Source organism: Salvelinus namaycush, chromosome 13 (assembly GCF_016432855.1).
Source record: "Salvelinus namaycush isolate Seneca chromosome 13, SaNama_1.0, whole genome shotgun sequence".
In the NCBI taxonomy this organism is placed as follows: domain Eukaryota; kingdom Metazoa; phylum Chordata; class Actinopteri; order Salmoniformes; family Salmonidae; genus Salvelinus; species Salvelinus namaycush.
The window spans coordinates 12,666,721-12,679,688 of NC_052319.1; the positions used below are offsets into that span (position 1 = coordinate 12,666,721).

Sequence of the window (12,968 nt, forward strand, 5' to 3'; positions counted from 1 at the left end):
CTGTCGCGCTGCCGTGCTGCCTCCTCATATCGCCGCCGCTCAGCTTTCGCTTCCTCCAGCTCAGCTTTGGGGCGGCGATACTCCCCAGCCTGTGCCCAGGGTCCTTCTCCGTTCAAAATCTCCTCCCATGTCCAGGAGTCCTGAGATTTCTGCTGCTGCTGTCGCTGCCCTTTTCCCTGCTGCTTGATCCTAGTTTGGTGGGTGATTCTGTAACGTAACTCTAGTTCTTCCTCCTCCTCGGACGAGGAGAGGAGAGAGGGATCGGAAGACCAATGTGCAGCGAGGTATGTAGACATCATGAATTTATTAGACAAGACGAACACTGAACCGAACTATACTTGATAAATACAAAATAACAAACAGACAACGTAGACTGACCTGAACATGCAAACTACATAAAATGAAGAACACACGAACAGGAAAGAACGAACGAACGAACGAATGAGACGAGACAGTACCGTGTGGTGCAATAAACACAGACACAGCGACAATCACCCACAAACAAACAGTGAGAACAGCCTACCTTAAATATGGTTCTCAATCAGAGGAACGTCAAACACCTGCCTCTAATTGAGAACCATATCAGGCACATTAAACCCAAAATAGAAACACAACACATAGAATGCCCACCCAGCTCACGTCCTGACCAACAAAACAAAGGATTAACACAATAACTAGGGTCAGAACGTGACACTGTCTTAGGTCAGTTAGGATCACCATTTTATTTTAAGAATGTGAAATGTCAGAATAATAGTAGAGTGATTTATTTCTGCTTTTAATTCTTTCATCACATTCCCAGTGGGTCAGAAGTCTACATACACTCAATTAGTATTTGGTAGCATTGCCTTTAAATTGTTTAACTTGGGTCAAACGTTTCGGGTAGCCTTCCACAAGCTTCCCACAATACGTTGGGTGAATTTTGACCCATTCCTCCTGACAGAGCTGGTGTAACTGAGTCAGGTTTGTAGGCCTCCTTGCTCGCACACGCTTTTTCAGTTCTGTCCACAAATCTTCTATAGGATTAAATCATTTGTGGGCTTTGTGATGGTCACTCCAATACATTGACTTTGTTGTCCTTAAGCCATTTTGCCACAACTTTGGAAGTATGCTTGGGGTCATTGTCCATTTGTAAGACCCATTTGCGACCAAGCTTTAACTTCCTGACTGATGTCTTGAGATGTTGCTTCAATATATCCACCTAATTATCCTGCCTCATGATGCCATCTATTTTGTGAAGTGCACCAGAGACTCCTGCAGAAAAGCACCCCCACAACATGATGCTGCCACCCCCGTGCTTCACGGTTGGGATGGTGTTCTTCGGCTTGCAAGCCTTCCCATTTGGCCTCCTAACATAACGATGGTCATTATGGCCAAACAGTTCTATTTTTGTAGAACCAGAGGACATTTCTCCAAAAAGTACGATCTTTGTCCCCATGTGCAGTTGCAAACAGTAGTCTGTCTTTTTTATGGCTGTTTTGGAGCAGTGGCTTCTTCATTGCTGAGTGGCCTTTCAGGTTATGTCGATATAGGACTCATTTTACTGTGGATATAGATAATTTTGTACCTGTTCCTCCAACATCTTCACAAGGTCCTTTGCTGTTGTTCTGGGATTGATTTGCACTTTTCACACCAAAGTACGTTCATCTCAAAGGAGACAGAACGCGTCTCCTTCCTGAGTGGTATGACGGCTGTGTGGTCCCATGGTGTTTATACTTGCGTGCTATTGTTTGTACAGATGAACATGGTACCTTCAGGCGTTTGGAAATTGCTCCCAAGGATGAACCAGACTTGTGGAGGTCTACAATTCTTTTTCTGAGGTCTTGGCTGATTTCTTTAGATTTTCCCATGATGTCAAGCAAAGAGGCACAATTGGAAGGTAGGCCTTGAAATACATCCACAGGTACACCTCCAATTGACTCGAATGATGTCAATTAATTGTAAACTTCCGACTTCAACTGTATCTGAGTAAGATAGATCAAAGGGCAATGTTTCTGTGTGATGTCAATTAAATATAATCTGAATGTAAATGTAAAACAACATGATGTTAAAGGTTGTCTGATCTGCGTAGACAGAATTAGAGCTTTGGACTGCCCTTTTGCTGTAACCAATGACTGTATATATGAATGATCAAAGCCATCGATCATGTGACACCATTCATGTCTATGTGAAGATAAAATAGCGCACTGAAGCCAAATTAAGATGGTGTCTCATGGCGACATACAGTGACATGCCAGTTTGAGCTACACCAGGAAGTCACTTTGCAGGCTAGCTCAGTGTTGCCCCCTCTAATTGAGTAACTCAATCTGAACGCCGACCTGGGTACTGCAGACTGCCATTAGCAACAAAATTATCCTTAACTTATTTTGTGTGCGATTTTCAAATAATCGGTTCAAGGACATACATCTGGTGTATTAGAAGCAATTATTGGTGTCGTGATTGTCTTCGATAACCCACTCCCTTGTTCTTTACAGTGGATCTGTGTTAAGCTGCTAACTTTGTTTGTTGCTAACTTTTCTGTGTCTCTCGTGTTGGTTATCATAGGGTGACCGGGGTCTAACTGGGCCGCCTGGAATTCAGGGAGAAACTGGTATTGGACTTCCTGGACCAAAGGTACGTTTTTTTCTATTATTGCTTTTGTCTAACTAATTAATTGTTTTATGTTACCTGTTCCATCTCGCCATGTCTTCTTTCTAGGGTGATCTGGGATTCCAGGGAAGACTCGGCCCCCCTGGTCCGCCAGGGCTGGGTGAACATGGCCAGCCAGTGAGTGGACAGAAACTCTACTAGCATTTTACTGTAGCATACTGCATTACATAGTTTGGTTTCATTGACAACCAGACTGATTTTTTAAAACTTTGAGTAATACTGTATATCACAGTAGGAAACGTGAGCTGGGATGACAACTACCAAGGCAGTGTCATCTGACCCAATGTTGGAAAAATAATTATGCTGGTTTATTTTACAGGGGCCTCAAGGGCCACAAGGTGTTCAAGGGGAGAAAGGACCCCATGGCGAGGGGCTCCCTGGACCAAAGGTATGAATACAATAAAGAAATTATCTGGGTACAGCTGGAATCAAATCAAATTGTATTTGTCACATGCGCCGAGTACAACAGTATTTCACACCATTTTAAAGATACACTTCTTGTTAATCCCACCACAGTGTCCGATTTCAAAAAGGCTTTACAGCGAAAGTACCACAAACGATTATGTTAGGTCACCGCAAAATCACAGAAAAACACAGCCATTTTTCCAGCCAAAGACAGGAGTCACAAAAAGCAGAAATAGAGATAAAATGAATCACTAACCTTTGATGATCTTCATCAGATGACACTCATAGGACTTCATGTTACACAATACATATATGTTTTGTTCGATAATGTGCATATTTATATCCAAAAACCTCAGTTTACATTGGCGCCATGTTCAGAAATGCCTCCAAAATATCCGGAGAAATTGCAGAGCCACATCAAATAACAGAAATACTCATCATAAACTTTGATGAAAGATACATGTTTTACATAGAATTAAAGATACACTTGTTCTTAATGTAACCGCTGTGTCAGATTTCAAAAAGCTTTACGGCAAAAAGCACAAAATTCAATAATCTGAGAACAGCGTTCAGCCACAAAAGGAAGCCATACAGTTACCCGCCAAATTGTGCAGTCAACAAAACTCATAAATAGCATTATAAATCTTCACTTACCTTTGCTGATCTTTGTCGGAATGCACTCCCAGGACTCCCACTTCCACAAGAAATGTTTGTTTTGTCCAAATAGCTATTTTGTAAGCATGTTTGGTAAACAAATCCAAAGTCAGGAAGCGCGTTCACTAAAAGCAGACGAAATGTCAAAAACTTCCGTAACAGTCAGTAGAAACATGTCAAACGATGTATTGAATCAATCTTTAGGATGTTTTTAACATAAATCTTCAATAATGTTCCAACCGGAGAATTCCATTGTCTTCAGAAGTGCGATGGAACAGAGCTCCCTCTCATGTGAACGCGCATGGTCAGAGCATGGTCAGCTCATGATAGACCTTACTCATTCCCGTCTCCTTCGGCCCCACTTCACAGTAGAAGCATCAGACAAGGTTCTAAAGACTGTTGACATCTAGTGGAAGCCGTAGGAAGTGCAAACTGACACATATCCCACTGTGTATTCGATAGGTGATGAGTTTAAAACCTACAAACCTCAGATTTCCCACTTCCTGGTTGGATTTCTTTCTCAGGATTTTGCCTGCCATATGAGTTCTGTTATACTCACAGACATCATTCAAACAGTTTTAGAAACTTCAGAGTGTTTTCTATCCAATGCTAATAATAATATGCATATATTAGCAACTGGGACTGAGGAGCAGGCAGTTTACTCTGGGCACCTTTTCATCCAAGCTACTCAATACTGCCCCTGCAGCCATAAGTTAACCAACAATGTCGTTTTAAGAACATTTTACAAAATAAAAACATTTTTTTAAGTAACACAATAAAATAACAATAATGAGGCTATATACAGGGGTACCGGTACCGAGTCAATATGCGGATACAGGTTAGTCGAGGTAATTTGTACATGTAGGTAGGGGCAAAATGACTATGCATAGATAATAAACAGCGACTAGCATCAGTGTAAATAAAAAAGTGGTTGGTAAATGCAAATACTCCGGGTGGCCATTTGATGAATTGTTCAGCAGTCTTATGGCTTGGGGGTAGAAGCTGTTAAGGAGCCTTTTGGTCCTAGACTTGCGGTAGCAGAGAGAACAGTCTATGACTTGGGTGACTGGAGTCTTTGACAATTTTTGGGGCCTTCCTCTGACACCGCCTAGTATATAATGTAGGTCCTGGATGGCAGGAAGCTTGGCCCCAATGATGTACTGGGCTTTACGCACTACCTTCTGTAGGCAGTGATGCAACAAGATGCTCTCGATGGTGCAGCTGTAGAACTTTTTGAGGATCTGGGTCCCATGCCAAATCTTTTCAGACTCCTGAGGGGGAAAAGGCGTTGTCGTGTCCTCTTCTCGTCCTTCTTGGTGTGTTTGGACCATGATACTTTGTTGGTGATGTGGACAGCAGGGAACTTGAAACTCTCGACCCGCTCCACTACAGCCCGACGTGAATGGGGGCGTGTTCAGCCCTCGTTTTCCTGGCACCACACTGCTAGGTCTCTGACCTCCTCCCTACAGGCTGTCTCATCGTTGTCGGTGATCAGGCCTACCACCGTTGTGTCGTCAGCAAACTTAATGATGGTGTTGGAGTCGTGCTTGGCCACACAGTCGTGGGTGAACAAGGAGTACAGGAGGGGACTAAGCACGCACCCCTGAGGTGGCCCCCGTGTTGAGGATCAGCGTGGTAAATGTGTGGTTGCCTACCCTTACCACCTGGGGGGCTGCCCGTCAGGAAGTCCAGGATCCAGTTGCAGAGGGAGGTGTTAAGTCCCAGAGTCCTTAGCTTAATGATGAGCTTTGAGGGCACTATGGTGTTGAACACTGAGCTGTAGTCAATGAACAGCATTCTCACATAGATGTTGCTTTTGTCCAGGTGGGAGAGGGCAGTGTGGAGTGCGATTGAGATTGCATCTTCTGTGGATCTGTTGGGGCGGAATGCAAACTGGAGTGGGTCTAGGATTTCCGTGATGTTGATGTGAGCCAAGACCAGCCTTTCAAAGCACTTCATGGCTACCGACGTTATTCTAAATATATCTAATGTCCTTATTGCATGTTTGCAAACAATGAAATGCAATGTTTTGGGGTAAATCTTGAAGTTTTTTTTATAGTAAACTAGACTAGTTTAAATGAAAACTGATGTGTCTCTACAACCCCGTTAAATGATTCAACCCTGTCACCCTAGTCTCAACCCCGTCACATGACAATATTTGTTAAATAAAATGGCAAAGATGAATAAATATGAATTTTATGTTGTTTTCTGAGCTCAGTCTGAAATGTTAAAGACAATCCCAAAAAGATTAGATTTATGTTAAAATTCTGAATTGAAAGCACTTTTTTATTTAAATGATGAGCCTGCTGACACATAATGTGTCTATTTCAGGGTTTAATATAGCAAAAATCTGAGATTTTACATACATTTTATATTTATAATAATTTAATTGGTTTGGGGGACACATGAGCATTAGTTAAATGTTGATTTTATAACAAGTATCTTTTATAATCATAGTCAAGATAAATTGTCTCCATATCAGACAAAAATGGTTTAATACGTAGTTAATGTTGTGGGGTGTTCAGAAAATGCATTTAGTAAAAAAATATGTAATTCAAGAAAAATATTACAGCAGCCCAATAATGACACTTGAAACATGTGGGTGTTACAAACTCAGTCAGGGAGAGGTTGAAAATGTCAGTGAAGACACTTGCCAGTTGGTCAGCGCATGCTCAGAGTACACGTCCTGGTAATCTGTCTGGTCCCACGGCCTTGTGAATGTTTACCTGTTTAAAGGTCTTGCTCACATCGGCTACAGAGAGCGTGATCACACAATCGTCCGGAACAACTGGTGCTCTCATGCATGCTTCAGTGTTGCTTGCCTCGAAGCGAGCATAAAAGGCATTTAGCCCGTCTGGTAGGCTCGCGTCACTGGGCAGCTTGCGGCTGGGTTTCCCTTTGTAGTCTGTAGCAGTTTGCAAGCCCTGCCACATCTGACGAGCATCAGAGCCGGTGTAGTAGGATTCAATCTTAGTCCTGTATTGACACTTTGCCTGTTTGATAGTTTGTCTGATGGAATAGCGGGATTTCTTATTAGCTTCCAGATTAGTGTCCCGCTCCTTGAAAGCGGCAGCTCTAACCTTTAGCTCGGTGCGGATTTTGCCTGTAATCCATGCCTGCTGGTTGGGATATATACTTACTGTCACTGTGGGGATAACCCTTCCATTCTTTCTAGTGATATTTGTGTTAGCCCACAGCATCTTTTCTGGGATTACCAGTAGCAACAATGCTGGTAGCAACAATGCTGGAAGCAACATGTCCACCCTAAATAACTTAGCTTTAATACAATAATAGCAGAAACGGACGTAAACCTGCCATTAAACAGATGGCTTCTCAACCTCTTGATTCTACCAGTACCTGGGCTGTTGAAGATGCCCATCTGTTAGGCCATATTTGACATTGGAAACAGACAAGGCGTTACATACACATTAGGGTGGCAGCGTAGCCTAGTGGTTAGAGCGTTGGACTAGTAACCAAAAGGTTGCAAGATCAAATCCCCGAGCTGACAAGGTACAAATCTGTCGTTCTGCCCCTGAACAAGGCAGTTAACCCACTGTTCCAAGGCCGTCATTGAAAATAAGAATTTGATTCTTAACTGACTAGCCTAGTAAAATAAAAATAAATAAATGCACAACTCTCACTGGATTTCAGAGAGAAGAAATGTGTAATCTGACAGATTTTTCACTTATTTATTCTTCAACACATTGGCTGCATCTGTCAAATTCAGGCTCTGCCCTTCTCCAAAGCAGTCTGCTCAAGTGCTCAATCAAGTGTTACCATTCATGTTGCTGTGCATGAGCAAACCCTATAAAAACAATGTCATTACTCCAACTTGTGGAGTGACAGTGCATTCAGAAAGTATTCAGACCCCTTCCCTTTTCCACATTTTGTTACATTACAGCCTTATTCTAAAATGTATTAAATAATTTTTCATTCTACACAATAATGATAAAGCAAAAACAGGTTTTTAGAAACAGAAATACCTTATTTACGTAAGTATTCAGACCCTTTGCTATGAAACTGAGCTCAGGTGCATCCTGTTTCAATTGATCATCCTTGATGTTTCTACAACTTGATTGGAGTCCACCTGTGGTAAATTAAATTGATTGGACATGATTTGGAAAGGCACACACCTGTCTATATACTGTAAGGTCTCACAGTTGACAGTGCATGTCTGAGCAAAAACCAAGCCATGAGGTCGAAGGAATTATCTGTAGAGCTCCGAGACAGGATTGTATCGAGGAACAGATTTGGGGAATGTTACGGAAAAATGTCTGCTGCATTGAAAGTCCCCAAGAACAAAGTGGCCTCCATCATTCTTAAGTGGAAGAAGATTGGAACCACCAAGACTCTTCCTAGAGCTGGCTGCCCGGCAAACTGAGCAATCGGGGGAGAAGGGCCTTGGTCAGGGAGGTGACCAAGAACCCGATGGTAACTCTGACAGAGCTCCAGAGTTCCTCTGTGGAGATGGGAGAACCTTCCAGAAGGACAACCATCTCTGCAGCACTCCACCAATCAGGCCTTTATGATAGAGTGGCCAGACGGAAGCCACTCCTCAGTAAAAGGCACATGACAGCCAGCTTGGAGTTTGCCAAAAGGCACCTAAAGGACTCTCAGACCATGAGAAACAAGATTCTCTGGTCTGATGAAACCAAGATTGAACTCTTTGGCCTGAATGCAAAGCATCACCTCTGAAGGAAATCTGGCACCATCCCTAAGGTGAAGCATGGTGGTGGCAGCATCATGCTGTGGGGATGTTTTTCAGCGGCAAGGACTGGGAGACGAGTCAGGATTAAGGGAAAGATGAACGGAGCAAAGTACAGAGAGATCCTTGATGAAAACCTGCTTTAGAGCGCTCAGGACCTCAGACTGGGGCGGAGGTTCACCTTCCAATAGGACAACAACCCTAAGCACACAACCAAGACAACACAGGAGTGGCTTCGGGACAATTCTCTGAATGAGCTTGAGTGGCCCAGCCAGAGCCCGGACTTGAACCTGATCTAACATCTCTGGAGAGACCTGAAAATAGCTGTGCAGCGACGCTCCCCATCCAACCTGACAGAGCTTGAGAGGATCTGCAGAGAAGAATAGGAGAAAATCCCCATATACAGGTGTGCCAAGCTTGTAGTGTCATACCCAAGAAGACTCAAGGCTGTAATTACTGCCAAAAGTGCTTCAACAAAGTACTAGAGTCTGAATACTTTTGAAAATGTGAATTTGCAAAAAAAATCTAAAAACCTGTTTTTGCTTTGTCATTATGGGATATTGTGTGTAGATTGATGAGGGGGAAAACATTTTAAATCCATTTTAGAATAAGGCTGTAACGTAACAAAATGAGTAAAAGGTCAAGGAGTCTGAATACATTCCGAATGCACTGTATATAATATTTTATATGTAGACTGTTCAAACATTACATACACATGGAGAGGGCCTGGATTTACATGAGATTTAAGAATGGCAAGCAAGCACAAAATGGAACACATGAAAACATGACAGCACTTGGAGTTCATGACAGCACTTGGAGTTCATGACAGCACTTGGAGTTCATCATGGGTTTCATTTTAGTTATATTGTCATCATAACATGTAGAGACATGAGCATTAACACACTATAGTATGTAGTAAAGTTTTTCCTAATTCAAGTTAGAACCTGAAAGCAAATTACATAATGGCACTGTTGAGAGTTTGAGTGGTTGATGCACATGCATTTGGTAGTAGGCAGATCCTGAAAAAGGAGCGTAACACAGAAAATGTCCTGAGGCAACCAAACATCTGTCAGAACTGTGCCAGACCCATTGGCTCTTATGGGAAAGTACTCCACCCCAAAAAGGGTCAGGGCAGTTCTATAGGATGGGCCAACCCCCACAACAAGTAATATGTTATTGTCTGTGTGTCTGCATTTCATTATTTTCTGCTTAGTTTGAGAAGGGCAAGCAACACTCATCGGAGGGATAACATAAACAGATTCCAATATGAATTAAAGATTTGTGAATAACATAACTACACTCATATAGGACCATGTCATACTACTCACAAGACAGAGACCGGTGCTAACTTAACCCGCCCAGTCCTTACTACACTATTGACTGAGAACAATGAGGATAGTTCTGTGAATGTGTGAACCAGTGGGTGCTGGATGTGTGACGGGGAGAGAAGGGTGATGACTTGTCTTTGTTTTCCAGGGAGACCGGGGGCTGGATGGACCGAGGGGGCCTAGAGGACAAACGGGTGCAGGAATCAAAGGAGAAAAGGTGGGCTGTAAATACAGCAGTAATGAATGCCATCCACACAAACATGTCATGTCTACCCAACAAAATACCTAATGAAGTGCATAAACAAGACTGAATGTCCTAGTCAGCAGTTATATATATATATATATATATATATAGGTGTCTCCTTGGAATGCTCCATTGAGAACGAAAGGGTAGCTGGGAGGGTGTTAAATCTCAAGTTACTGTGGAAAAATTCAAAGTTGAAGGTGGGATTATTTTTGCACCACCTGTTGTAGGATTCAATAAACAACCATGTTATGATGTTAGAAGCAAAGGTTTTCAAGCACATTTATTGGTGGTTACAGAATTTAGCCCTCTGTAGTCAGAAACAAGATGTGTACTGCACATCGCATTTGAGGAAGGCACTCATGCAGATATTCAGCCTGGTGATTCTATTAGTACCAATGATCTTGACTTTAAGACATACAGTGGTTTGCGAAAGTATTCAACCCCCTTGGCATTTTTCCTATTTTGTTGTCTTAAAACCTGGAATTAAAATTGATTTTTGTGGGGTTTGTATCATTTGATATATACAACCAGCCTACCACTTTGAAGATGCAAAATATTTTTAATTGTGAAACAAACAAGAAATTAGACAAAAAAAACTGAACCTGAGCGTGCATAACTATTCACCCCCCACAAAGTCAATACTTTGTAGAGTCACCTTTTGCAGCAATTACAGCAGCAAGTCTCTTGGGGTATGTCTCTATAAGCTTGGCACATCTAGCCACTGGGATTTTTGCCCATTCTTCAAGGCAAAAGTGCTCCAGCTCCTTCAAATTGGATGGGTTCCGCTGGTGTACAGCAATCTTTCATCATATCACAGATTCTCAATTGGATTGAGGTCTGGGCTTTGACTAGGCCATTCCAATACATTTAAATGTTTCCCCTTAAACCACTGAAGTGTTGCTTTAGCAGTATGCTTAGGGTCATTGTCCTGCTGAAAGGTGAACCTCCGCCGCAGTCTCAAATCTCTGAAAGACTGAAACAGATTTCCCTCAAGAATTTCCCTGTATTTAGCGCCATCCTTCATTCCCTCAATTCTGACCAGTTTCCCAGTCTCTGCCGATTAAAAACATCCCCACAGCATGATGCTGCCACCATGCTTCACTGTGGGGATGGTGTTCTCGGGGTGATAAGAGGTGTTGGGTTTGTGCCAGACATAGCATTTTCCTTGATGGCCAAAAAGCTCAATTTTAATCTCATCTGACCAGAGTACCTTCTTCCATATGTTTGGGGAGTCTCCCACATGCCTTTTGGAGAACACCAAACGTGTTCGCTTATTTTTTTCTTTAAGCAATGGCTTTTTGTATGGCCACTCTTCTGTAAAGCCCAGCACTGTGGAGTGTACGGTTTAAAATGGTCCTATGGACAGATACTCCAATCTCCGCTGTGGAGCTTTGCAGCTTCTTCAGGGTTATCTTTGGTCTCTTTGTTGCCTCTCTGATTAATGCCCTCCTTGCCTGGTCCGTAAATGTTGGTGGGCGGCCCTCTCTCGGTTTGTTGTGGTGCCATATTCTTTCCATTTTTTAATAATGGATTTAATGGTGCTCCGTTCAAAGTTTCAGATATTTTTTATATATATATGTGTGTATATATATATATATATATATATATACTGAGATCATGTGACAGATCATGGGACAATTAGATTGCACACAGGTGGACTTTATTTAACTAATTATGTGACTTCTGAAGGTAATTGGTTGCACCAGATCTTATTCATGACCTTCATAGCAAAGGGAGTGAATACATATGCACACACCACTTTTCCATTTTTTATTTTTCACTTTTTTATTTGTTTTTATAAGTTCTTTTTTTCACTTCACCAATTTGGACTATTTTGTGTATGTCCATTACATGAAATCCAAATAAATTCTATTTAAATTACAGGTTGTAATGAAACAAAATAGGAAAAACGCCAAGGGGGGTGAATACTTTTGCGAGGCACTGTATCCCATTGGGCGCACACTGGTTGAATTAACATTGTTTCCATGTCATTTCAACAAAATTACATTGAACCAACGTGGAATAGACGTTGAATTGAAGTCTGTACCTAGTGGGATAGGCCAATATGCTCATAAAGGGTTAAATGCCAACCTTGTCCCCCAACCTAGACCCTCAACCCTTTCTATGTTTGATCTCAGGGTGAGTTCGGGCCTCCAGGTCATCCAGGACTTGTTGGACTTACAGGAGCGGGCATCCAGGGGGAGAAGGTAAATTGAGTGGCAAAAGTAACATACAGTTGAAGTTTACATACACTTAGGTTGGAGTCATTAAAACTCATTTTTCAACCACTCCACAAATTGTGGAGTTAACAAACTATAGTTTTGGCAAGTCGGTTAGGACATCTACTTTGTGCATGACACAAGTAATTTTTCCAACAATTGTTTACAGATTATTTCACTTATAATTCACTGTATCACAATTCCAGTGGGTCAGAAATGTACATACACTAAGTTGACTGTGCCTTTAAACAGCTTTGAAAATTCCAGAAAATGATGTCATGGATTTAGAAGCTTCTGATAGGCTAATTGACATCATTTGAGTCAATTGGAGGTGTACCTGTGGATGTATTTCAAGGCCTACCTTCAAACTCAGTGCCTCTTTGCTTGACATCATGGGAAAATCTAAAGAAATCAGCTAAGACCTCAAAAACAAAATTGCAGACCTCCACACGTCTGGTTCATCTTTGGGAGCAATTTCCAAATGCCTGAAGGTACCACGTTCATCTGTACAAACAATAGTACGCAAGTATAAACACCATGGGACCACGCAGCCGTCATACCGCTCAGGACGGAGACGCGTCCTGTCTCCTAGAGATGAACGCACTTTGGTGCAAAAAGTGCAAATCAATCCCAGAACAACAGCAAAGGACCTTGTGAAGATACTGGATGAAACCGGTACAAAAGTATTTATATCCACAGTAAAATGAGTCCTATATCGACCTAACCTGAAAGGCCACTCAGCAAGGAAGAAGCCACTGCTCCAA

General features: G+C 42.1%; 1 protein-coding gene across 1 annotated transcript in view; it reads left to right on the plus strand.

The window, feature by feature from the left end:
- Positions 1-12,968, plus strand: part of LOC120057775 (collagen alpha-1(XXVIII) chain-like) — a 45,122-nt gene that overhangs the window by 15,999 nt on the left and 16,155 nt on the right. Inside the window, exons 11-15 of the mRNA XM_039006245.1 lie at positions 2,542-2,610; positions 2,695-2,763; positions 2,966-3,034; positions 9,887-9,955; positions 12,124-12,192. Of these exons, the coding sequence (XP_038862173.1) occupies positions 2,542-2,610; positions 2,695-2,763; positions 2,966-3,034; positions 9,887-9,955; positions 12,124-12,192 (345 nt within the window). The remainder of the gene's footprint in view (positions 1-2,541; positions 2,611-2,694; positions 2,764-2,965; positions 3,035-9,886; positions 9,956-12,123; positions 12,193-12,968) is intronic.